The sequence below is a fragment of the Cervus elaphus genome, chromosome 12 (genome assembly GCF_910594005.1).
Source record: "Cervus elaphus chromosome 12, mCerEla1.1, whole genome shotgun sequence".
Taxonomy (NCBI): Eukaryota; Metazoa; Chordata; class Mammalia; order Artiodactyla; family Cervidae; genus Cervus; species Cervus elaphus.
Window position 1 is genome coordinate 46355236 of NC_057826.1, and position 27820 is coordinate 46383055.

At 36.8% G+C, this 27820-nt stretch overlaps 1 protein-coding gene across 2 annotated transcripts in view; it reads right to left on the bottom strand.

Moving 5' to 3' along the window:
- Positions 1-27820, bottom strand: part of DNAAF4 (dynein axonemal assembly factor 4) — a 72094-nt gene that overhangs the window by 22105 nt on the left and 22169 nt on the right. For both annotated transcript variants that reach the window (XM_043920734.1, XM_043920735.1), the window contains exons 4-6: positions 18484-18715; positions 7762-7907; positions 6342-6451 (exon numbers count right to left, since the gene is read on the bottom strand). In XM_043920734.1, the coding sequence (XP_043776669.1) occupies positions 6342-6451; positions 7762-7907; positions 18484-18715 (488 nt within the window). The remainder of the gene's footprint in view (positions 1-6341; positions 6452-7761; positions 7908-18483; positions 18716-27820) is intronic.

A 27820-nucleotide genomic window follows, 5' to 3' on the forward strand; every position in this document is an offset into this window, starting at 1 on the left:
TAAGATTAGATCTCAATTACAGGAAAAAAATTGTTAAAAAAATCAAACATATGGAGGCTAAATAACACCCTTCTGAATAACCAAGAAGTCATAGAAGAAATCAAAAAAGAAATCAAAATATGCATAGAAATGAATGAAAATGAAAACACAACAACCCAAAACCTATGGGACACTGTAAAAGCAGTGCTAAGGGGAAGGTTCATAGCATTACAGGCTTACATCAAGAAACAAGAAAAAAACCAAATAAATAACCTAACTCTACACCTAAAGCAATTAGAGAAGGAAGAAATAAAGAACCCCAGGGTTAGTAGAAGGAAAGAAATCTTAAAAATTAGGGCAGAAATAAATGCAAAAGAAACTAAAGAGACCATAGCAAAAATCAACAAAGCTAAAAGCTGGTTTTTTGAAAAAATAAACAAAATTGACAAACCATTAGCAAGACTCATTAAGAAGCAAAGAGAGAAGAACCAAATTAACAAAATTAGAAATGAAAATGGAGAGATCACAACAGACAACACTGAAATACAAAGGATCATAAGAGACTACTACCAGCAGCTCTATGCCAATAAAATGGACAACTTGGATGAAATGGACAAATTCTTAGAAAAGTATTAACTTTCCAAAACTGAACCAGGAAGAAATAGAAGATCTTAACAGACCCATCACAAACAAGGAAATCGAAACCGTAATCAGAAATCTGCCAGCAAACAAAAGTCCAGGACCTGATGGCTTCACAGCTGAATTCTACCAAAAATTTAAAGAAGAGCTAACACCTATCTTACTCAAACTCTTCCAGAAAATTGCAGAAGAAGGTAAACTTCCAAACTCATTCTATGAGGCCACCATCACCCTAATTCCAAAACCAGACAAAGATGCCACAAAAAAAGAAAACTACAGGCCAATATCACTGATGAACATAGATGCAAAAATCCTTAACAAAATTCTAGCAAACAGAATCCAACAACATATTAAAAAAATCATACACCATGATCAAGTGGGCTTTATCCCAGGAATGCAAGGATTCTTTAATATCCGCAAATCAATCAACATAATACACCACATTAACAAATTGAAAGATAAAAACCATATGATTATCTCAATAGATGCAGAGAAAGCCTTTGACAAAATTCAACACTTATTTATGATTAAAACTCTCTAGAAAGCAGGCATAGAAGGAACATACCTCAACATAATAAAAGCCATATATGACAAATCCACAGCAAGCATCACCCTCAATGGCGAAAAATTGAAAGCATTTCCCCTGAAATCAGGAACAAGACAAGGGTGCCCACTCTCACCACTACTATTCAATATAGTGTTGGAAGTTTTGGCCACAGCAATCAGAGCAGAAAAAGAAGTAAAAGGAATCCAGATAGGAAAAGAAGAAGTGAAACTCTCACTGTTTGCAGATGACATGATCCTCTACATAGAAAACCCTAAAGACTCTACCAGAAAATTACTAGAGCTAATCAATGAATATAGTAAAGTTGCAGGATACAAAATTAACACACAGAAATCCCTTGCATTCCTATACACTAACAATGAAAAAACAGAAAGAGAAATTAAGGAAACAATACCATTCACCATTGCAACAAAAAGAATAAAATACTTAGGAGTATATCTACCTAAAGAAACAAAAGACCTATACATAGAAAACTATAAAACACTGATGAAAGAAATCAAAGAGGACACAAACAGATGGAGAAACATACCATGCTCATGGATTGGAAGAATCAATATTGTCAAAATGGCTATTCTACCCAAAGCAATCTATAGATTCAATGCAATCCCTATCAAGCTACCAACGGTATTTTTCACAGAGCTAGAGCAAATAATTTCACAATTTGTATGGAAATACAAAAAACCTCGAATAGCCAAAGTAATCTTGAGAAAGAAGAATGGAACTGGAGGAATCAACCTGCCTGACTTCGGACTCTACTACAAAGCCACAGTCATCAAGACAGTGTGGTACTGGCACAAGACAGAAATATAGACCAATGGAACAGAATAGAAAGCCCAGAGATAAATCCACGAACCTATGGACACCTTATCTTTGACAAAGGAGGCAAGGATATACAATGGAAAAAAGACAACCTCTTCAACAAGTGGTGCTGGGAAAACTGGTCAACCACTTGTAAAAGAATGAAACTAGAACACTTTCTAACACCATACACAAAAATAAAGTCAAAATGGATTAAAGATCTAAATGTAAGATCAGAAACTATAAAACTCCTAGAGGAGAACATAGGCAAAACACTCTCTGACATGAATCACAGCAGGATCCTCTATGACCCACCTCCCAGAATATTGGAAATAAAAGCAAAACTAAACAAATGGGACCTAATGAAACTTAAAAGCTTTTGCACAACAAAGGAAACTATAAGTAAGGTGAAAAGACAGCACTCAGATTGGGAGAAAATAACAGCAAATGAAGCAACAGACAAAGGATTAATCTCAAAAATATACAAGCAACTCCTGCAGCTCAATTCCAGAAAAATAAATAACCCAATCAAAAAATGGGCCAAAGAACTAAACAGACATTTCTCCAAAGAAGACATACAGATGGCTAACAAACACATGAAAAGATACTCAACATCACTCATTATCAGAGAAATGCAAATCAAAACCACAATGAGGTACCATTACATGCCAGTCAGAATGGCTGCTATCCAAAAGTCTACAAGCAATAAATGCTGGAGAGGGTGTGGAGAAAAGGGAACCCTCTTACACTGTTGGTGGGAATGCAAACTAGTACAGCCACTATGGAAAACAGTGTGGAGATTTCTTAAAAAACTGGAAATAGAACTGCCATATGACCCAGCAATACCACTCTTGGGCATACACACTGAGGAAACCAGATCTGAAAGAGACATGTGCACCCCCATGTTCAGCGCAGCACTATTTATAATAGCCAGGACATGGAAGCAACCTAGATGCCCATCAGCAGACGAATGGATAAGGAAGCTGTGGTACATATACACCATGGAATATTACTCAGCCATTAAAAAGAATTCATTTGAATCAGTTCTAATGAGATGGATGAAACTGGAGCCCATTATACAGAGTGAAGTAAGCCAGAAAGATAAAGATCATTACAGCATACTAACACATATATATGGAATTTAGAAAGATGGTAATGATAACCCTATATGCAAAACAGAAAAAGAGACACAGATGTACAGAACAGACTTTTGGACTCTGTGGGAGAAGGCGAGGGTGGGATGTTTCGAGAGAACAGCATGTATATTATCTATGGTGAAACAGACCACCGGCCCAGGTGGGATGCATGAGACAGGTGCTCGGGCCAGGTGCACTGGGAGGACCCAGGGGAATCGGGTTGGGGGTGAGGTGGGAGGGGGGATCGGGATGGGGAATACATGTAACTCCATGGCTGATTCATGTCAATGTATGACAAAACCCACTGCAATGTTGCGAAGTAATTAGCCTCCAACTAATAAAAATAATTGAAAAAAAAAAAAGACAAGCAAATGCAGTTAAAGAAACATTTAGACTGGATACATCTGAGGAGCAGGGAAGGCAGAAGGCCAGCAGACTGGGTAAAATCCAAAGGGAACTTTCATTTGATGTGCAGTGTAAATTTTTTTCGAAAGGTATATCTTTATTATAAAGTGTTAAGATGAACACAACTTTTAACGAGAGGAAAGAGAATAACAAAATCAAGATAATCCATTCACCATCGGCCTTGACTGAGTTTTCCCCACTCTTCTTGAGGACATTTCAACCACTTCTTTTGTCTCATCTGCACATCTTTTCTTTTTGTAAAGAGGGCTTGCTTCCCTAGTGGCTCAGATGGTAAAGAATCTGCCTGCAATGCAGGAGACCTGGTTCGATCCCTGGGTTGGGAAGATCCCCTGGAGAAGGAAATGATGAACCACTCCAGTATTCTTGCCTGGAGAACTTTTAGAGAAGAAAAAGACCCCCCCCCCCAAAAAAAAACTCTTAAAGAGTTTCTATTCCGTCAGCTTCTGAGAGTATTTCTGTGTAATACTTTATTTCACCAGATCGTCAAATACTGGTGAATCACAGGGTTCTAGCCTTAGGCCACTACTCCCCTTTATACCCTATTTTTAGATACTCACTTACTCTTATAAATCAACTGCTGCATAAACGCTGATGACCTCCAAATTGGTAACACAGGGCTGGACTCTCCTCTGGGTTTCAAACTTGCTGGACACTGTCAGCTTGACCAAAAGACCATCTCTAACTCAACATATTCAAAACTGATCTCACCTACATTCCCCCCTAACTGGCCATCTTCTAGTGTTCTCTAATTCAGTTGGTGGCATATAATCAATCCTTTAAACTAGAAACCCAAAGATGTCCATAACTACTCCTCTCCTCTTCAAAAGTCACTCAGAAGTCCTCCCTATTTTACCTCCTGAATATTTCTCACATTGCCCTCGCCTTCCCCCTTTACAACAATGTCATTGTTCAAGACCTCCACCTTAGTTACTGGAAGATATTTTCCTCCACCTTACAGAATAAAATTTAAGACTAACACAAGGCCACTGCCTGTTTTTCTAGGTTCATGTGTTATTATTCTTAGCTTCAAATTTATGTTTTATCAAAAAGTAAGCTACCCATAGTTCCTGGCCTGTATGTCACACTGTTCTTGTCTCCGAGCTTTTGCTCACACTGTACCCTCTGCCTCAAATGAAAACCTTTCTCTCCCTTCCTCCTGAAACTCCTACCTATCATTAAGAGGAACTCAGGTGCTATATTCTTTATGAAGCTCTTCCTGAAACTACCTTCCTTCTTTTAAGGTTAAGTGCCCCTCTTCTGTACTCTCATTTTATCATGGGCTTTCTATGTATTGCACTTTCCATACACGTTGTGAGTATTTGTATATGTCTCTCTCCTCTACTGATTTCTGTAGTTCAGAGCCTAGCCTACAGCCTGACAAACCATAAATAATCAACAGATATTTATTTAATGGTTCAAAAGATGGAGAGGAAAGGAGAGAAGAAGGAAGAGAAGGAGAAGGAGAAGGGATTACTCTTGGGAGTAAGAGGAACAAACCTGTGAGCCTCAGGCTTCTGAACTTCAGAGAAACTGTCAACTCCAGCTCAACTCCACAAATCAATCTCTGGTGGTGTTTTAGAGAAGAGAAAAGACCAGGAAAGAACAGAGTGTAGATGAGAATAGGAAAACACAAAGATAGCCACAGCCTAACTCCACAAAACCTGTGAATACATAAAATGGTTGGTTAGAAAGAACCTTGCAGATGTGATTCAGAATCTTAATGTAGGAGATGACCCTGGATTATAAATATAAGGGTGTTTTTAAATGAAAGAGGGAGGCAGGGGAGCCAGAGTCAGAAAAGGAGATGTGACTATGGAAGCAAAGGCTAGAGTGATGCAACTGCTGGTTTGGGGCCATAAGCCAAGGAATGTGGGTGGTCTCAAGGTTGGAAAACCCAAGGAAACAGATTCTCTCCTACAGTCTCCAGAAGGATTGCACTTGATACTTGACATTAGCCTAGTAAAACCCATTTTAGACTCCTGGCCTCCAGAACTATAAGATAATAGATTAGTATTGTTTTAAGCCAATAAGTTGGTGGCAGTTTGTTATGGCAGCAACAGGAAAACAATACAAACATACAAAATAAGATATAATAAACAATATCTACAATTGCCTCAAAATATGAACTCAAATTGCCACAGAATGTACCAGAATTCATTATTTTTGATAATTGTCCAAAATTTACAGTCACATATAAATAAATAAAAAGACTGTCTAGACATAAAATGATAATTTGTAGACTGGTTTGATAATCTTTTTTTTATTAGAGGATAATTGCTTTATAGTGTTGTGTTAGTTTCTGCTGTACAATGAAGTGAATCCACGGTATGTGTGTATATATCCCCTCTCTCTCGAACCTTCCACCCCACCACTCCATCCCACACATCCAGGTCATGACAGAGCAACAAGCTAATCTGATAAGCTTTCAAAGATTGATATGACTAATCAAAGTAATTCTAGTTTTGAAGAACCATGATTTTAAGGGGAGTAGTAGCAAGGAGTTATGTCAAACACTGAGTAATTTTAAAAAAGACTTTAATAAGCCATCCAAAAGACGTTATATTTTTTCATTTCCATGACATTTAAATACAAAAGCAAATAAAAATAAGAATCTCATTTATTGTTATAGGATTTGACTTTTTAAATACAGAGGTGCTACCTACATAATTGGCATACTTACATTATTTCTTCCCAACAATCACATTCACACATATGTCCAGATATCTAGAAAATGTTATAAGTACTAATATCTACATAGATTTATAATAAGTCTCATGGCCAGGGTACAAACAACTTACTTTCCTTTGTCCTTCAACCATTCTGGGTTCTTTTCCTCTTCTTTTAAATCACAAAGTTCAGGAATATCAGTATTCATTGCTCTTCGTGCCTCTGCTTGTTTATGTAGCCACTGAAATGTGAATGAGTTTAATGAAGGGCACAAAGGTATTATTTTATTAACTGTTCCTTTTAGATTTCCCATCTTCCTACATAACATGGAAATACTATTTGTTATGTACTGAATGTTTGTGTGCTCCAAAATTCATATGGTGAAGCCCTAACCACCTATGTGATGGTATTTGGAACTATGGCCTTTGGGCGATAAGTAAGTTTGGATGAGGTCATGAGGATGAGGCCCCCAAGACAGGATTAGTATCCTTATAAGAGGAGAAAGAAACTAGAGGGCATGCTCTTTTCTCCACCCCACCCCCATATCCAGACCTTTTACTTCTCAGCCTCCAGAACTGTGAGAAATAACTGTCTGTTCTTAGAGCCAGTGAGTCTATATAGTTTGTAATAGTATTGTAAGCAGACTGATATAATATTTGATGGTGATTTTAAACTTCCAGCTTTTATACATTTTCAAGTTTTTTTTTTAATTTCACTAGCTGATTAAGATCAAATATGTAACAATTTCTAGTTCAAACTTTGTCCAAATTTCTGGTAGTTCATGTGAATATTATTTTACTTATCTTGTTTATAATATATATGTATTTTTACAATATAAAAATATATAAATCATTTTTTAAATAATTATAATTTTGTTAGTTATAGAAATCATTTTATAAATAATGAAATACATAAATATATTGCTAATATTAAGAAAAAAGTTAATATTTATAAATTGTCATTATGTATTAAGAAACTTCAATTATTTTCACAACTTTTCAACTGAGAGAGGTACCAGTTCATCCCTTACAGTAAAAAATAAATAAAAGCAGTTATTAGAATTCTTAGTGCTTATACAACTAAATATATGACATTCAAAATCCTAGAGCTCAGGAATTTATAAATGAAAGATATCAATGCCAAATGTCACATTAGAAATACTTGATGTTACTAATTAATTGTAATAATATAGTTATAATAGATTTGCAAATCTTTTCTTACCACAACACACATAGTCCCAAAGTTTATACATCTATTATGGAAAATTATGTATTCAATAAAATAAATGCACATGCAGCAGATTATCTCCTAGAATAAGCAACAACACTGACTGTTAAATCAATGTTTTCTCATTAGCATTGTGAAGCCAAAAAAAAAATAGATCCTGCAAAACATATTTTTCTCAAAAAGAAATATCAAATTTTTTTCATGAAGTAATATCTTTAGTGCAATGAATACTTTAAAAATTCAGATCCAGGAAGTTTCAACATATGAAGTAAAAAATTAAGTATTCTCATTGTGGTCACTGTAACTAACAGCAAGTGTACCAACCTCCTCTTCTTCTGCTACTTGCGATTCCCGGAGAGCTGTCGGGAATACTCGAGGAGTAAAGCTTATTTTAATACTGCCAACAGAGCGAGGAGCAGGAATACTGTCTTCCTTTAACTTCTCAAAAAATATATTTTCTGAATTTCTCCCTTCAAAAACAATATTAGCAACTAAGTTATTTACCTCTTATTTCCTAGTTAACAATCAAACAGACTTTTAAGGCAATAACCCATTAAAGTTACTTTTAAAATCCTATACAAATAATCCAACCATATTTTCTACAGGAAGGAATGTAAAATTCCTCATTGAAATTATGGAAGCTAATTATCTGTTCTTTAATCAATAACTTCAGCTACTTTTCTGGGGTTCTCTTTGTTAAACCACACAGTGTCTAACTTACATTCACTATAGAGGACGGCACTCTTATAACCTATGTCAACTCTACAGAAGGGTACCTAGGCAAAGTCACCACTTTCCATAAGCTCCAATAGCAGTTATCTTCTATAGGCTTCCTGGTAATGACAGAAAAGATTTTCAGCTATTAGAGAAAGCTAATGCAAACAGGTGAAGAGATATGATGAAAAGCTATACATTTGTACAAAGGCAGTTAGATATAATAACTGTTCAGTCAATATAAGAGAAGATATTAATCTATATGTTAGAATATAAACTATATAACTAAAAGGAAGGAAAGGTACTAAAAAATGAAAATATCAAAACTGATCAAAAATGATTTTCTGCAAACATGACAGAGAGTTTGTATTTTTGATATAAAATGAACACATATAATTAAGATATAAAATTTCCACTTTAAAGAAAAACTGAAAAGGGCCTGAATTAACATTTCAAAGGGAGGAAAGAGGGGATGGGGAAGAAAGAATAAGGACTCAAACTAGAAAGTAACATCAACAAAAATTTAAACAATTTCTATAGATGGTTGCGGTTGGGAACGCTATCATCCAGTGTCCTATCAATCTTTCCCTCTTTGTTTAAGAGTAGGTGTAGTTATGTGCCAAACCTGACGCAGCAGAATGTGAATATAAGTGGTGTATACAATTTACAGATCACCATTTTACCGGTAAATCCACTTGCAGTGGACATCTTTCCCCATCCCACTGGCTAAAAAACAATGCCAACTGCATTATCCACCTTGGACCCAGAGATGGAAGCCAAATAATGGTACAACAGATGTTGCCCCACCAGCCTGGAAGGCCCTGTGGAACAAAGACATCAATCAGGCCTAGACCGACGACCGTTACATAGTAAGTATTAGATAACATTCAATTTTGATCTTATTTGATCTATGACTTTGTGTGCTGTGCTGTGCTTAGTCGCTCAATTGTGTCCACTCTTTGTGATCCCAGGGACTGCAGCCTGCCAGGCTCCTCTGTCCAAGGGGATTCTCCAGGCAAGAATACTGGAGTGGGTTGCCATGTCCTCCAGGGGATCATCCCAATAGAGGGATCAAATCCAGGTCCCCCGCATTGCAGGCAGATTCTTTACCGCCTGAGCCTCCAGGGAAGCCCAAGAATACTGGAGTGCGTAGCCTATTCTTTCTCCAGGGGATCATTCCAACCCATGAATTGGACCGGGGTCTCCTGCATTGCAGGCAGATTCTTTACCAACTGAGGTAACAGGGAAGCCCAATCTATGACTTTGGACCTCTTTTTTCAGTAATTGGCTTGAACCTACCTAATACAATGTCTCAAGAATTTTATACCCAGTATACTGCTATTCATGTATGAAGCCAGGAGACATTCCTAGATAATTAAGAACTAAGTAAATATACCATCTAGCCATCTTTTCTGAGTAAATTACTCAAATAAATGTACCAGAACATGGAAAAATAAAATTAAGAACACAGGAGTGGAAAACTTGAGGGTAAAAATGAAAAATGACAACCTGTTGCTGTTGTTGAGTCACTAAGTCATGCCAACTATCTGTGACCCTATGAACTGCAGCATACCAGGCTTCCCTGTCCTTCACTATCTCCCATAGTTTGCTCAAATTCACGTCCAATGTGTCAATGATGCCATCCAACCATCTCATCCTCTATTGCCCCTGTCTCCTCTCACCCTCAATCTTTCCCAGCATAGGGTTTTTCCAATGAGTCAGCTCTTTGCATCAGGTGGCCAAAGTATTGGAACTTCAGCTTCAGCATCAGTCCTTCCAGTGAATATTCAGGGTTGATCTCCTCTAGGATTGACTGCTTTGATTTCCTTGCTCTTCAAGGGACTCTCAAGAGTCTTCTCCAGCACCAAAACTCAAAAGTATCAATTCTTCACTGCTCAGCCTTCTTTATGGTCCAGCTCTCACATCAGTACATGACTACCAGAAAAATCACAGCTTTGACTATACAGACCTTTGTCAGCAAAGCGATATCTCTTTTTTTTAATACACTGTTTAGATTTGTCATAGCTTTCCTTCCAAGGAGCAAGCATCTTTTAAATTCATTGCTGGAGTCACCATCCACAGTGATTTGGGAGCCCAAGAAAATAAAATCTGTCACTGCTTCTATTTTCCTCCTTCTATTTACTGTGAAGTGATGGGACCAGATGCCATGACCTCAGTTTTTTTAATGCTGAGTTTTAAGCCAGCTTTTTCACTCTCCTTCTTCACCCTCATCAAGAGGTTTTTTAGTTTATCTTCACTTTCTGCCACTAGAGTGATATCATCTGCATATTCTCCCAGCACTCTTGATTTAAGCGTGTGATTCATCCAGCCCAGCATTCTGCATGATGTACTCTGCATAGAAGTTAAACAAGCAGGGTGACAGTATACAGCCTTGACATACTCCTTTCCCAACGTGAAAAAAGTCAGTTGTTTCACGTCTGGTTCTAACAGTTACTCCTTGATCTGCATACAGTTTTGTCAGGAGGCAGGTGAGGTGGTCTGGTATTCCCATCTCTTTAAGAATTTTCCATAGTTTGTTGTGATCCACACAGTCAAAGGATTTAGTGTAGTCAATGAAGCAGAAGTAGATGTTTCTCGGGAATTCCCTTGCTCTATGATCCAATGAAAGCTGGCAATTTGATCTCTTGTTCCTCTACCTTTACGAAATCCAATTTGTACATCTGGAATTTCTCAGTTCACATACTGTTCAAGCCTAGCTTAAAGGATTTTGAACAATACCTTGCTAGGATGTGAAATGAGCACAATTGTATGGTAGTTTGAACATTCTTTGTCATTGCCTTTATTTGGGATTGAAATAGAAACTGACCTTTTCCAGTTCTGTGGTCACTGCTGAGTTTTCCAAATGTGCTGGTATATTGGCTGCAGCACTTTCACAGCATCATATTTTAGGATCTGAAATAGCTCAGCTGTAATTCCATCACCTCCCCTAGCTTTGTTCGTAGTAATGCTTCTTAAGGCCCACTTGACTTCACACTCCAGGATGTCTGGCTCTAGGTGAGTGATCATACCATCATGATTATCTGGGTCATGAAGATCTTCTTTGTATAGTTCTTCTGTGTATTCTTGCCACCTCTTCTTAATATCTTCTGCTTCTGTTAGGTCCATACCATTTCTGTCCTTTATTGTGCCCATCTTTACATGAAATGTTCCCTTGGTACATTTTTTTGAAGAGATCTAATTTTTTTGAAGAGATCTCTAGTCTTTCCTATTGTTTTCCTCTATTTCTTTGTCCTGATTACTGAGGAAGGCTTTCTTATCTCTCCTTGCTATTCTTTGGAACTTTGCATTCAGTTAGGTGTATCTGTCCCTTACTCCTTTGCCTTTCACTTCTCTTCTTTTCTTTTTTTCTTTTTTTTTTTTCTCTTCTTTTCTCAGCTATTTATAAGGCCTCCTCAGACAACCACTTTGCCTTCTTGTATTTATTTTTCTTGGGGATGGTTTTGGTCACTGCCTCCTGTACAGTGTCATGAACCTCCATCTATAATTCTTCAGGCATTCTGTCTACCAGATATAATCCCTTGCATCTATTTGTCACCTCCACTGTATAATCATAAGGGATTTGATTTAGGCCATACCTGAATGGCCTAGCAGTTTTCCCTACTTTCTTCAATTAAAGCCAGAATTTTACAATAAGGAACTCATGATGGGAGCCAGTCAGCTCCAGGTCTTTTTTTGCTGAGTGTAGAGTGCTTCTCCATGTTCAGCTGCAGAGAATAAAATCAAACTGATTCCAGTATTGACCATCTAGGGATGTCCATGTATAGAGTCATTTCTTGTGTTTTTGGAAGAGGGTGTTTGCTATGACCAGTGTGTTTTCTTGACAAAACTGTTAGCCTTTGCCTTGCTTCATTTTGTATTCCAAGGCCACGCCTGCCTATTACTCCATGAATTTCTTGGCTTCCTACTTTTGCATTCCAATCCCTAATGATGAAAAGGACATCTTTTTATGGTGTTAGTTCTAGAAGGTCTTCATAAAACTATTCAACTTCAGCTTCTTTGGCATTAGTGGCTGGGGCATAGACTTGGATTACTGTGATCTTGAATGGTTTGCCATGGAAACTAACCATGATCATTTCTGTTGTTTTTGAGATTGCACCCCAGTATTGCATATTAGACTTTTTTGTTGACAGTGAGGGCTACTCCATTTCTTCTAAGGGATTCTTGCCCACCGTAGTAGATATAATGGTCATATGATCAATTAAATTCCCCCATTCCCATCCATTTTAGTTTACTGATTCCTAAGATGTCAATGTTCACTCTTGCCACCTTCTGCTTGACCAGTTTCAACTTACCTTGATTCATGGGCCTGACATTCCAGGTTCCTATGTAATACTGTTCTTTACAGCATCAGACTATACTTTTAATACCAGATACACCCACAACTAAGCATCGCTTCTGCTTTGGTCCAGCCTTTTTATACACTTGTAAATTTTTAAAAAATTCTCCCTAATAATTGGAGGACAAAAAAATTATGATGGCTTACAAAATATTTGCAACCATATGACAATGAAAAAACAAGCTTGATGAATGTATTAATGTAGTATTTAAGAGAAAAAAATTACACTTCATATGCATGAATTAAAAGATTCAAAAATTAATGCAAACAAATTATATAAAAAACAGAGAAAACTCAAAGAAACTAGGAGCAGCCAAATAAAAATACACACAGGAATTAATGGAATAGAAAACAAATAAACAATAAAAGAATCAACAACACCCAAAACTGCTTTCTGGAACAGACTAAAAAAATTTGCAAAATGCTGCAATAATTGATTAAGGAAAAATAAAATAGTATTAGGAACAAATATATATTTTTTTCAGATTCTTTTACATTATAGGTTACTAAAGACATTGAATACAGTTCCTTGTACTATACAGCAGGTCCCTGTTTTTCTATTTTACAAATGCTGCTGGTAAATTGCTTCAGTCATGTCTGACTTTTTGCAAACCCATGGAACACAGCCCGCCAGGCTCCTCTGTCCATGGGATTCTCCAGGCAAGAATACTGGAGTGTGTATTTTACATACAGTAGCATGTATCTGTTAATCCCAAACTCCCCCTTTCTTTCTCCCTCCACCACCCCTCACTAAAAAATTTTAAAAGTATTTCTTATATGTAGAATCGACAAGAAAAAAATGGAACTCATAGTTACAGAGAGCAGATGAGTGGCTGTCAGAGATGGGGGTTGGGATGTGGACAAAATGGGTGATGGTGATCAAAAAGTACAAACTTCTAGTCATAAAATAAACAAGTCCTAGGAATGAAATGTATAGCCTGGTGACTATAGTTAATACACTGTACTTTTTATTTGAAAGTTGTTAAGAAAGTAAATCTTAGAAGTTCTCATAAGAAAAAATACTGTAACTATGTATGGTGCTGGACAGATTTACTAGATTTACTGTGGTGATCATTTCACAATATATACATGTATTGAAACATTGTATTGTACATTTAAAACGTAATAAGTCAGTTATATCCAAATTTTAAAAAAGACTTCTTAAAAAATTATTTCCTTTCCTGTTTCTCCCTTTTCTCTTCCTAATACTTCTACTATTTGAATGTTGGGACAATGTGGATGTATACTCTAGTTGTTTCATCTGTTCTACTTAATTACATTAACTTATCTGTTTATTTACTGCTATCTGGCTGCATCAGGTCTCAGTTGTGGCACCCGGGATCTCCGCTGTGCTATGTGGGAGATTCATTCTGGAGCATGGACTCTGCAGCTGCAGGGTGCAGGCTCCAGAGAGGGCGGGCTTCAGCAGTTGCAGCGTGCAGGTTACCCGGTGGTGGGACACAGGCTCCAGCGCATGTGGGCTCAGTAGCTGCAGCGCCCAGGCTTAGCTGCTCTGCAGCATGTGGGGTCTTAGTTCCCCAACCAGGGATCAAACCCGTGTCCCCTGCATTGGAAGACAGATTCTTTACCACGGAACCACGAGAGAAGTCCCCTTTTCTATTTTAAAATCTCTTTGTCACGTTGTTCTATTTTCTGGAAAAAATTTACTATATTCCAACTATCTGACTGAACATTTTATACATTTTAAATTTCCAAACTGATTTTTTGGAAAATTCTTTATTACAGCCTCTTGTTTTTGTTCAAGGGTTAAAATATGTTTTCATCTCTCTGAGGACATTAATTATGGTTCTTTTTAAGTTTTCTTCCATTCCCACTTGTTTCATACCTAGTTGTTCCAAGTTATATTTTTCTGTTTGGTTGCTGACTATCTGTTCATATTAAAAATGCTAAGTATAAATATTCTGACTGGAAGTTCTGTGTACATGAATCTGAAGACTGTTGATGAATAAACTTCAGCACGGTGAATTAGTTGGGCCATTAAAAATGACACGGCTTTGCATCCTAGTTGGCTTCCCTGTAGAGGAATTGTTCAATCTGCATCCCAGGTGCACTGGGTTCATGTATGCATACGGCAAAGAGTATAGGTCTTGAAGGGATCTCTTGAATCAGTATTTAGATTTTCATAATGCAGACTTTCACTCAATTTCTGTATTTTCAGAGCAGAATCTCATTGAGTCCTCAACTGTACAGAAAGTAAACCTCCAGCTGTCTGCTGTGGTAGGGGAGGAGAACTGGTAAGCAAAGTCTTACACACTTTCAACCAACCTTATTTTCTCCAGACTTATGCTTGCTCCTACCTTTAGAAGTACCTAGTTTCTACCAAGTTGAGAATGGAAAAATCCACGTGCTCTGAAGTCTCATCTTTCCCTCTATAATGCTTTTAGTAGCTTAGCAAATAAGATAGCTCAGCACTGCAAAATTAGTTCAACACAACAGGCTGATACCAGTAACTGACTTCAAGAGTTCATCCCTTTTAAACTAAGCTCTTCCTAACAAGACAAGGAAGTCCCCGTAGTCATGTTAACTAATTAATGTTCACTGATTTCACTTTCCCTTATAAAAACAGACATAAAGACCCTCAAATGAAACCACTTGGGGGATGGCCTCACTATATCTGGCCCTGAGCACTACTGTGGAATAATAAGAATTTGAGGAAATCATACACACTTTGATGCTTTCATGCTTAAAAATAATAAACATTTTTTCCAATTTTATTGAGAAATAATTCATGTACAATAACTGTACTTATTTTAAAGCACATTAAATGAGTTCTGATAGATGTACATACTCACGAAATCACAATCAAGAAAGAAAATCTCTATCATCTCTAAGAGCCCCCTATAGCTCTGTGCAGTTCATTCCTTCCTTTTTACTCCTGGTTTCAGGCAACCACCAATGTGCCCTCTTGTCTTAAAGCAGCAGTGAGGACCTCCAGTATAATGCTGAATGAAGCAGTAAAAACAGACAAGTTTGCCTTACTCTCCAACCTCAGGGGCAAGATATGCATTATTTCATCAGTAAATAGGATGTTTGCTATAGGTTTTTGTGTAGAAGGCCCTTACCAGATCAAGAAAGTTTCTAGTCCTAATTTTTTAAGCAATTTTTATTATAAATGGGTGTTAGATTTTGTCAGACGCCTTTTTGTAATACTGAAACAATCACATTGTTCCTTTAGTTTAGTTAATTATACTGAGTGATTTTCAAAAGCTAAATCAACCTTGCCTTCCATTAGCCATTTCCAGCAGTCAAAATTCTCTAGCATACATGAAAAACAAACACAATTAAAGTGGTTTAATCATATATGGGTTTGTTTTTCTCACTTAACAAGTTTGAAGAAAGATACTCCAGCATGATTTATAAGCTCTCCAATGTCATTAATGTCCCAAGCTCCTCCTTCTTCCCTGTTCCATCACTCTTAATGTATGGCTTACCTCTTAATGATCTCAAGACGATAGCTAATACATTTCCTGGCATAGATCTTCATTTAGGTGGAAAAAGGAAAGAGGAAGCAAGCAAAAAGGAACTGGGGACACTTATCTTGGAAAAGTAATACTTTTCTATAAATCATTAGCACATTTCTATTTCAAGAGTCAGAGCTATGTCACTTGGCTACATGTCATACAAATGTATGATAAGCGACATACATGTGTCAAGGTGCATACATATATGTGTGTATGTGTGACACACATATACATACAAGTGGCATGCATATACAAGTGACATACATGTGTCACCTGGCTACAAGAGAGTCTGAGGGAGCTGAAGGTGAATTTTGTTTTCCTTTTTTCTTTTTTTTACTAATTTAAAATTACTTTGAAAAATGATTCACTGTTTGATCCTTAATTTTTTTCCATTTTACAATAAAAAATTTCAAATATGTACAAAAGTAGACAGGAAAGAATAATCACCATCATGCATTCATAACATGACTTCAATTATCAACTCATGGCCAACACCACTCATCATTACCTCTATCCACTTTCACATACCACAGTATTTTGAAGCAAACTTCAGACATTGTATTTTTTAATCAATAAATATTTCAGTAGTCACCTCTACAAAATGAGGACTTTATAAACCTAACTATAATATCATTATCACATGTAAAGAAAAAATGTAATTATTCATTAATTTCTTCAAATATCCAACCAATAGTCAAATTTCCCAGTGTTAAGTTTTTTTAGCTGGACACATTTCTTCTATTCCCCACCCCCAAGTCATGACTCTTCTATCAGTAAAAAGGAGAGTGCACATTGAGAAGGCAAGCTACAGTACCTGCCACGCCATCTGTATTCCACATACACTACAAAAGTAGCTTGTCTGAAGACCATTTCTGGGGAAAATAATACAATATGCCTCCTATAGTTAAAATGCTATCAAATGAGCATTTTTAGTTAACAGTGACATTGAAACAGTAGTATTAGACTTTTTAGGAGCGACCAGGTTTCCCTCTTCAAGAGGTCTAACTTTACTGACCAATGAGATGTTTGTGAATTTTTTAAAAGCGGTTATGTACAAATCCCAGCTAACTGAAGATATCTGTATCTACAACAGTACATGTTCCTTGAAGGCACTGGCCACATGTTTAGTCATAAATGTATATTCCGTAACTCCTAGCACAGAGGAGATATGCAGTAAATAAATATCTGTTAAATGAATGAACAAGATGGAAGAAAGTAACCATATTTGTCAGGCATCTGTAATGACACTACTGAAATAATGGGGGGAAAAAAAGGATTCCTAGAGTAAAACTTAAAAAAAAAAAAGGTGACATGTATTTTTTCCCTCTACCATGTTTCATTTCCCTTATATCCACAGATGAATTTTTTTTAAGCATCTTCAGGATATCTCGTACCTATAAAAGTATGTTTGGGGTCCAACAGTATTTAAAAACAATCAATTTGTCTAGCAGTATTTGAAATTTGGAAGGAAATGTTTTCAAATTCTCTAGCTGTATCAATAATTTGCTGAAATGGCATTAAAGGAGATAGCATAGTATTTAACTGGCACATCAATATTAAACCATATAAATATATATAAATTTAGTAATGGTTATTGCTTAATATTCACTATAAATGACTTTTTAACATGCTAGATCTCACTGTTAACGGTAGTAAAGACATATAGCCTTTGAAAAGAACACAGGTTTCAGAATCAGACAGATCTGGGTTCAAATCGTACAGGTTTGCTTATTGGGTAGTTGTTAATCTTTTCAAAACATGTTTTTCCCTTAAAATAAGAATAACAAAACAAAAAAGAATAACAGCACTTACTCCAAGTGCTATTGTGAGAAATCAGTGATACAATCAATAAAATTACCTGGCATACAGTAATCGCACAAGAAATATGAAATCACTATTGTGTAAGATTTTACTACAAAATGTTCCCTTTAGTAAACATAAATAAGCCCAAAACAAAGTTTAATATTCTAATATCAGATAAAAACAAACTCTTAGTTTTCAATAAAGAAAAATGTCCTCTCACTTATTTTTGAATATACCAGAATCAAAAGCCAGCAGAGTTCTTATCTGTTTACAACTAAATCTGCTTATGAGTACTTGCTTTCCTGAGTTACAAGAATAAAAGACCTTTTAATGAAATTCCTAGTTTCTTATCTCTAAAGAAATAAATGAATATTCCTGGTACTGCTAATTCACTCCAAGTCTTACCGTACCTGAGTTAAACACATAATTAATAACACTTGCCTAAAAGTCTAAAGAAAGCATGTGAGTAAAAACAATATTAAATCTTGGCTCATTTTACTATGAAAACTTAATTACTTTCTGGAAGAATAAGTCTTTCACCTTATTCTCTGTATTGTAGTACATCATACACTAAAATAATGACCTAATACTGTGGACAGATTCTCTCACACACACACACACACACACACACAATGACATACATACTTCACTAACATGACTCACTTTCCCAGAAACTGTTAATCACCGTACCTTTTGTGGCAAGATTTTTAGATGCTGAATTCCCAGTAAGACATTTATGTTTTAATTTTTTTCTCTCTTCTTTCATTTGCTTTTCTTGATGATATAATTTTTCTTCTCTCTGAATTATTTTGAGTTCTTCAGCTTTTCTTTGACATTCTTTCCAGGCTTCCAATTCTTTAGTTGCTTTTATCCGTTCATTTTCTTTCATATCTTCTATTTTTTTCCTCTCTTCCTCTTCAATCTGTAAAAATTAAAATTACCAAATCCTTTAAAACATACAAAAGCAACATTTTAAAAATAAGAAATTCATTACAGTAATTAGTTACTTTCACCTCTAAACACTTGTCATTAAAACTGCAGCAATAGTTAGCAATGAATAATGAATTAAAATGGGAAAGGCAAATGATTTAGTAGAATGCTCAACAATTTGGGTGTCACTGAACACATATCTTAGTTTCAGGCTTCCGTGGTACCTCAGATGGTAAAGAATCTGCCTGCAACACCAGGTTTGAGCCCTGGGTCAGGAAGATCCCCTGGAGAAGAGAATGGCAACCCACTCCAGTTTTCCTGCCTGTAAAATTCCATGGACTGAGGAGTCTGGCAGGTTACAGTTCACGTGGTCACAGGGTCGGACATGACTGAGTGACAAACACACACACACTGATATGTTCTTGGGCAGCCACTTTCCCTAGCCTCAGGTTACTTGTATGTAAAATATAGGCACACATTCAATTACATGATATGTAAGAGTTTAGTTAAAAAATTTAAAAAAAAAGAAGAAAAATTTGTTATTCTGAAAGTTAAGTCACTTGTCCCAAAACCCTTACATATACACAAATATGCATGTGCAAACATTTGGCTTTCAAAAATACCAGTCTTTCCTGTCTTAGGACTGAAGTTGCACTGACCTTCATCTGAGGAATGAGCAAATAAGAAGGGATACAGAAAGCAGGAACTAGGGAGTTCGTCTCTGTTGGGTGGAAATGTTTGAACTTTGAATCCTGCTGTCAACTATGTTTGCTGCTGCTGCTGCTAAGTCACTTCAGTCGTGTCCGACTCTGTGCGACCCCATAGACAGCAGCCCACCAGGCTCCCCCGTCCCTGGGATTCTCCAGGCAAGAACACTGGAGTGGGTTGCCATTTCCTTCTCCAATGCATGAAAGTGAAAAGTGAAGTGAAGTCACTCAGTCATGTCCGATTCTTAGCGACCCCATGGACTGCAGCCCACCAGGCTCCTCCGTCCATGGGACTGTCCAGGCAAGAGTCCTGGAGTGGGCTGCCATTGCCTTCTCCCAACTATGTTTGCAGTAGCAGTTATTTGAAACTTCCACATGAAAAGCTGAATATCAGATGAATCTGAAAGCAATACATTGCTCGGTTGTGTGCCAACTTTTCTCCCTTTCACAAACTTCACATGGTCAAGTAAAAAAAAATCTGTGTAACAAGAGTAACTGATTAGTATATATGGTTGACTCCACTTTTCTAACTTTCCTATGGTAACAAGTATTTCTCACCTCTATCCTCTAGAGAAGCACTGTCTAACAGAACCTTTATCAGAGGTAGTGATGTTCTGTACTACCCAGCACATTAGCCACTAGCCACTTGTAGCTAACGAAGCACTGAAAATGTAGCTAGCGTGACTGAGGGACTGAACTGTTCATTTTATTTAAGTTTCATTAATGTAAATTTAAATTAAGTTACATTTAAATAGGACATCTGACACAACTCTAGAATGACATGCTGGGAAGAAATTTCTAAGAGGCTGAATTATTTTAGGATATGGAATTAAAACTATAGGTATGAAAACTGTGAAGTACCCCAAAGAAATATTTGCATGAGTTAATACCCTCCTCCAGAGACAATTTTTTTTAAGCCCATTAAACTGTGAAACACTGACATTAAAGTAAATTTCACAGATTACTAACAGAAGCTTCTTGTAATCCCAGAATTGCTTCTTAGACCTAAACTAAGCACACAAAATGCTAACCACTACATGTCCTAAGTTCAGAGAGCTGCAGTGAGCTGTCAACAGGCTGGACCAGGACAAATCTGCACAGGGAAATGAACCAACACAACCGGTCATGATGAACAGTCAGTATTAGCTATAGGGAGCCACAACCTAAAGGATGATGACAACTTCTCCTAATTTAGTAATATATTTGCCTTCCCCCCACCCCCCCGCTTCCTCCCTGCTCCAACACGTGGAAGGAGGAATAAGTATGTGAAGAGTCAGAACACCTTCACCCCTCATAATCCCTGTTAAGCAAATTTTTACAAGTTTTATAAACGCACAAACTAAGTCTCAGTTACCAAAAACAAGACTGTTGTTACAACCAAAAGTAACAACAAAGTTCTACTATGCAAAGATGTAGTTAAGGGAAATACAAGTGTGGGCAGCCACACATGCATGCTACTGCTGCTAAGTCACTTCAGTCGTGTCCGACTCTGTGCGACCCCATGGACTGCAGCCTACCAGGCTTCTCCATCCATGGGATTTTCCAGGCAAGAGTACTGGAGTGGGGTGCCATTGCCTTCTCCAGCCACACATGCATATGTACATATAAATATATATGTATATATAATGTATAATAGGCTGTATTACAAACATAAAAGTAGTCCTCAGGGATTAATGGGGAAGAGGAAAAATTACAAAAGGCATCAAAGAACAGGTCACAGAATGAACTGGAATGAAAAGAAAAACATGAAGGAAGTAATACCTTATGATTATGATAAAGAGAAAAGGGAGACTACATACAGCAAAAAAACAGAGATTGACAAACATTAAATAATCCTTGAAGGTCTTATTTTTTAAAAAATGCAATCGGGGGAACATACCATTTAAAGGAGGAATGTGTGGTAACAGAAAAATTCAGAAAGCTAGAAAAATAATCACCTTACATGAAGAACTGGATTTTAAGTCCCTTGTACTGCTCAAAAAAGGATGCCATATAGTCTGGGATATTAGTTTCATATAGACAGCAAATGTAAGTAACTGAATAATGAGCAGCTTCTAATCAAAATTCCTGAAGAAAGGGAAACCTATAATTATTTCAATCTGGAATGAATCTCTGGTTTATCAAGGTGATGTTCTTTATAAACCAATCTTATTTATGAATTGAAATGCAAAGATAATAAAATACTAGGAAACTGAATCAAGGAAAATATTAAAACTATAATACATCTTAATCAAATATGGTGTTTTTTACTTATGATATTAAGCACTCAAAAGAGAAAAATAATATGATCTCAGTACATGTCAATACACTAGTTTATACTAAAAAAAATTTTTTTTAGATCAATAAAAGAAGTTATACAATATCATACTTCATGATGAAGCATTAAAAATATTTCCAGTAAAGTCCCTAAGGCCAATATGCCTACTGTTTTACTATTTTCCTGGAGGGCATAACCTACACTACAGAATTTTTACAATAAATTAATTTTTAAAATTAAAAACTTTAAGAAATACAAACACAGATTATACAGAGATAGAAACATCATTATTTGCAAATAATATCTTAGACTACCTAAAAGAATACAAATAATAAATTGACAAACTATTAGAATGAAAGGGCTCCGCTGGCAGCTCAGCTGGTAAAGAAACCACCTGCAACACAGCAGCCCAGTTCAATTCCTGGGTCAGGAAGATCCCCTGGAGAAGAGATAGGCTACCCACTCCAGTCAGTATTCTTGGGCTTCCCTGATGACTCACAGTAAAGAATCTGCCTGCAATGCAGGAGACCTGGGTTCGATCCCTGGGTTGGGAAGATCCCCCTGGAGCAGGGCATGGCAACCCACTCCAGTATTCTTGCCTGGAGAGTCCCCATGGACAGAGGAGCCTGGTGGGCTACAGTTCATGGGGTCACAAAGAGTTGGTGACTAAGCATAGCACATCAGAATGAAAATATTTCAAGGAGGCAATCACATACAGGATCAACTTAACACAAACTCATAAAAACTAACTTTCCTACAAACTGGCAACAATCAGAAAATACAACAAAAAAGGTCATTTCATCAGTAATTGCCATAAAAGCTTTTATAATGCTACGAATAAGCTTAACAAAATATGAACCAGTCCTGTATGTAAGCTAAATAATTTTCCTGAGGAATATAAAATGTAAGTCTGAATAAAGAGAGATAAATGCCGCATTCCTGGAAGGAAACCTCAATATCTTAAATATGTTGATATTCTACAAATTAATTTATAAGTCATTTTAAATCTAATCAAAATAACAAGAGAACTCTTAGGAAGTTTGGTAATAAGTAAATGTGAAATTCATCCACAGCAGAAAACATGCAGGTTTTATGGAAGAATGAAGAGGTTGGCAATTTTCATCCATAAAGATTAGGTATAAAACTAGACAAACTTATCAAAAACAATCAATTCAAGGCATTGGGAATTAACCAAAGGTAGCCTGCAAACTGATAAGTGTTGTATTCCAGAGAAACTGCTAAAGTCACAGGTTAAGAGCTGTGAGAGGCTCTGCCCTTCTGCCTAAGGTTTCTTCCAACCACTCACTCCAGCCAGGATGACAAGACCCGCAGTTTTACTAACATGAAACTAACAAACAAAAAACCCAGCAGCTTTGTTAGCAAAAACAGTGGACTCATTTCAGGGTGGGGGAGTGAAAACCTGTGGCTTTGGTGGAGAAAAGTAGTAAATTTGGTTGGAAATGAAAAGGGAAAATGCAGCTGAGGTCTGAGGTTGAAGTCCTGGTTAGGGTAAGTGCTTGACTAGTCAGAAAATTAAAAGAAAGAGCATGTAAATTAGAGAGCCATGGAAGGTCTGTAATAAACTCACCATACACCCCTGGTTAAACAGAAAGTGATACATTACTGGGGGATACTTGAGGAAGCCTGGCATAAAACAAAACCAAGGGATACTTGAGAACTTGCTCTAACTTTGAATGTATTCCCAAATCCACACACAGACCAGTCAGCACAGGGGTGGAAGCCTTTCAGGCTGAAGGTATTTACCACCTGTGCACAAGCCATTAGCCAACAAGTAGCTATGCAGACACAGGGAAGACATTTAAGGGAAAAACATAAGAAATTAAAAATAAGAATGAAAAAACTCAGCAGAAATATCAGCAGTTGTTTACCACAAGTGAGTCTAGAGTGACTCCACAGTTAAAGTCCAGGCAAGTTATTAAAAACTAAACTATCAATCAATAAATAATTTTTCAGAGCTCAGAATTATTATAATCTACTAAAATGTCTTTCCTGCTGTCTCTGTAAAGAATCTGCCTGCAATGCAAGAGATCGCCTGCAAGGCAGGAGACCTCTGTTTGATCCCTGGGTTGGGAAGATGTCCTGGAGAAGAAAATGGCAACCCACTCTAGTATTCTTGCCTGGGAAATCCCATGGACAGAGGAGCCTAGTGGGCTAGAGTCCATGGGGTAACAAGAGTTGGACACAACTTAGTGACTAAACCACCAACCACTAAAATGTGTAGTTTCCAACTAAAAATACATCCAGTAATAATTACCAAAAACCTCTCAAATCTGATGAGAACATTACACTTTTCAGGGAATTTCAATCACAAGTAAAATAAATACAAACAGATACACCTAGATAAAACTCAGTCAAACTACTAAGTTAACCCAAAGGACAAACCAAAACCGGCAAATCTTTAAAGCAGTGGGAAAAAAAGGACTCATCATGTACAAATGAATAATAATACAATTAAAGGCTGATTCTTCATTAGAAACAATGGAAGACAGAAAGCAGCAAAAGACCTGTTGTTCAAAGCACAGGCAGAAAGAAATTAAAACTGCAAGTTCTAGATCCTGCAAACCATTCTTCATAAATGAAGATGAAATAAGCACATTCCAAGATAAATGAAAACTGAGAGAAACTGTCACAGACCTGTCCAATAAGATATACTAAAGAAGATTCTTCAGGCTGAAAGGAAATGGTACTAAACACTAACTCAGATCTGTAAGTGGGAATGAAGAATATGGGAAATGGTAAATATATGGGTAAGTATAAAAGACAATTCAAATGGATAAACAAAATGTGGTATTTACATAATAACAGAACATTATTCAGAATTAAAAAGGGAGAAAATTCTGACACATGCTAAAAAGTAGGTGAACCCTGAAGATATTATGCTAAGTGAAATAAGCCAGGCACAAAAGGACAAATATAATATGATTCCACTTACATGAGATATCTAGAGGAGTCAAATTCACAGAGACAGAAAATAAAATGCTGGTTGCTAGGGGCTTAAGGAAATGGGGAATGGGAAGTTATTATTTAATGGGTACAGAGTTTCAGTTTAGGAAAATAAAAAAAGTTCTGGAAATGGATGGTTGGTGATGGTGGCAAAACAATGTGAATGTATGTAATGCGACTGAACTATATATTTATAAATGGTTAAAATGGTAAATTTTATGTTATTTATGTTTTATCCATTAAAAAATTTTAAAACACAGTATTTGATTGCTTTTCTTCTCTTTCTTTAACTGGAGATTTAAAAAAAAACAATAATTTTTAAAGTAAAATTATAACATATTCTTTATTTATAAAATCCATATACATATACCTATTCATGAATGGCAATAACAGCCCAAAAATAAAGAGAGAAAATGAAGCAGTATAAAGCAAACTTGCTATATTTTACTGGAACTGAGTCAGTGTTAAACTGAAGTAGATCATAGATTGTGATAATCAGCTAAAGGTGCATATGGCAACTGTTAACAACTTGAATAACCTAAATTTTATAACCATATCATAAAAATTATGTTTATTTATATAGAGTATGTATACACACACACATATATGTGTAAAGCTAAAAGGTCAACAAAGGAGCTCCAGCTTCCATTCTGACACGTTAAAAAGTTGTCATTCCTATCCTTGTAACAGAAAAAGATGGACACGCTGAAAACGAAGCTTTTTGGACCCATCAGAGAAGTAAGTCACAGAGAAAACTGCTACTCTGAAACCCAGAGAGACAAGTGTGTCCAGAAAGATACAAAGATCTGCTTGCCTTTTCCACAAGCGACTGGAGCTACAAACTGGCAAAAACACTTAAACAGTAACTTTGACAAAATGCTGGAGTCTCAGTGTGGCCCAGCACGGCAGTGAGAAACTCCGGGGAGATACAGTCTTAGAGGGTGGCCCCATATTTTTGTGAGCTTTACCATCAGAAACCCCCACGAGATTACCATGACTAAGATCTGAATAAGAACTCTGGCAGAAGGTGGGGAAGAATAATCACTGAGAGCCTGCTATACAGTGAAGTAAGTCGGAAAGAGAAAAACAAATATCGCATATTAACGCACATATATGGAATGCGGAAAAATGGTACTGATGAACCTATCTGCAGGGCAGGAACAGAGATGGAGGCACAGAGAAGAGATTGTGGACACAGTGAGGCAGCGGGGAGGAGAGGGTGGATGAACTGACAAGAGTAGCATTAAAACATACACCATATTATATGGATTAATGAAATAGATAGCTAATGGGAAGCTGACATATAACACAGGAAGCTCAAGGCAGTACTCTGTGACAACCTAGAGGGGTGGGATGGTATGGGGGGTGGGAGGAGGTTCAAGAAGGAAGGGACATATGTGTACTTATGGTTGATTCACATGGTTGTATGGCAGAAGCCACACAGTATTGTAGAGCAATCATCCTTAAAAAAGAATTTAAAAAAATAATCATGGTGAAATACAGAAATACCAAAACAGTCTCCATAACAAAGATAACTCTCCAGGAGAAAGCAGCCTGTCAGAGCTGAAGTCCCTTATCCACACTGGGAGAAGGGAATTCCTCCCACCCCTGTCCTCCCCAGACTTCCTGTCCCACCTGAAGGGAGAAAAAAACCCACAGTTAGCTGTCAGGCTTCAGGAAAATAGACAGGAACAATGCAGCTGGGAAGAGAATGAGGGCCAGGGGAGAAAAGCTGTATCACTGGAGGAACACGTGTAAAACAGATCACACAACCAAGATACAGGCCCATGAAAAGACTGGGATTTGATGAAAAGATGATAGAATATTTCCACTCCCTTACAATTTACTACCACACCAACAGGGTTCCAGGATAATGACACTGGCTCACAGAAGAAAGAGTTGTATGACAAAGGCTCTCTCTGAGGATGAGTAGATAGAGAAGCCGAAAATCCAAGATTCAAAAGAGAAGTGGAAAAAAAAACCCACTAGAGGAATTTGAAGCCTCTAATACCTATACCTGTACAGCTAACACAGCTAACATTAAACATAACCCCAAATCCTGTTAAAGTAAATAAATTTACTCACTAAAGTCCTATTAATCTTAGTTTCTATTACCTGATACAATATGACTAGTGTTCAACAACAAAAAAATTGTAAGGCATGCCAAAAGGTAGGTAAAAACACATTGCAAAGAGACAAGCAATAATCAGAACCAGTCTCAGATACAACACAGATGTAAGAATTATTAGGCATGGAATTTAAAATAACTGCTTAATATGTCAAGGGCGCTAATGGGAAAAAAACATGCAAAAATGCCTCCTATGAGTATCTTTAAGCTTTATTATCTTTGTCAACAAAGAACATCGCCTGTCATTCTGGTAATAAACAATGTTGTCCATCATCAAGCCATCAGTCACTGGAGATGCCCCAGTGGTGCAGGATACTGGCCCTAGACAGTTAAGAAGCATTTCAAAGGAATAATTTCAATAAGCGCATTACTGAGCATCTTCCCATACACGAAAAGCACTAAAAACATTAATTTGAGATGTCTGTTTCTTGTGACAAGCAGTAATCTTTTGATGTTCAACTACATGGTTTTTGTTTGTTTTTTTTCAGCAATAACCTCTCTATATCCCAGGTCCTTCTTCACCTCTGTGGGAAAGTTCCCCAGAGCTATTTGAGAGGCTGTTTGCAGGGCTACAGTCCTCAGTTGGGTCCTTAGTAAAAACATAACTCTCAATTTTTAGGCTGTGTGTTATTTTTTCACCCAACATCTTTCACATGGAGCTATATATCATTCTAACAATGAGCTAAGAAAAGTGATTATTAATTCAGCCTGAAGTTTCATATAGTATAAAATTTCTATTAATTTCTGAAATTATTTAGTTTATTTCTATAGAAAAGATAATCTGGTATTTAGAATGATATTAAGTATGTGTTCAGTCAAAGCTAAAACATAATAAAATTGATTTTCATTTCAGTTCTCTTCTCCCTAAAAACTGAATCATGTTCCCCCAAATTTGTGTGTTGAAGCCCTAACACTCACTCAATGAAATATTTGGAGATAAGGCTTACAATTACGAGGAGGAAATTAATATTAAATGAGATGATACAGGTAGAGCCTTGATTCACCAGGATTATTGTCTTTATCAGAAGTGACACTCTCTCT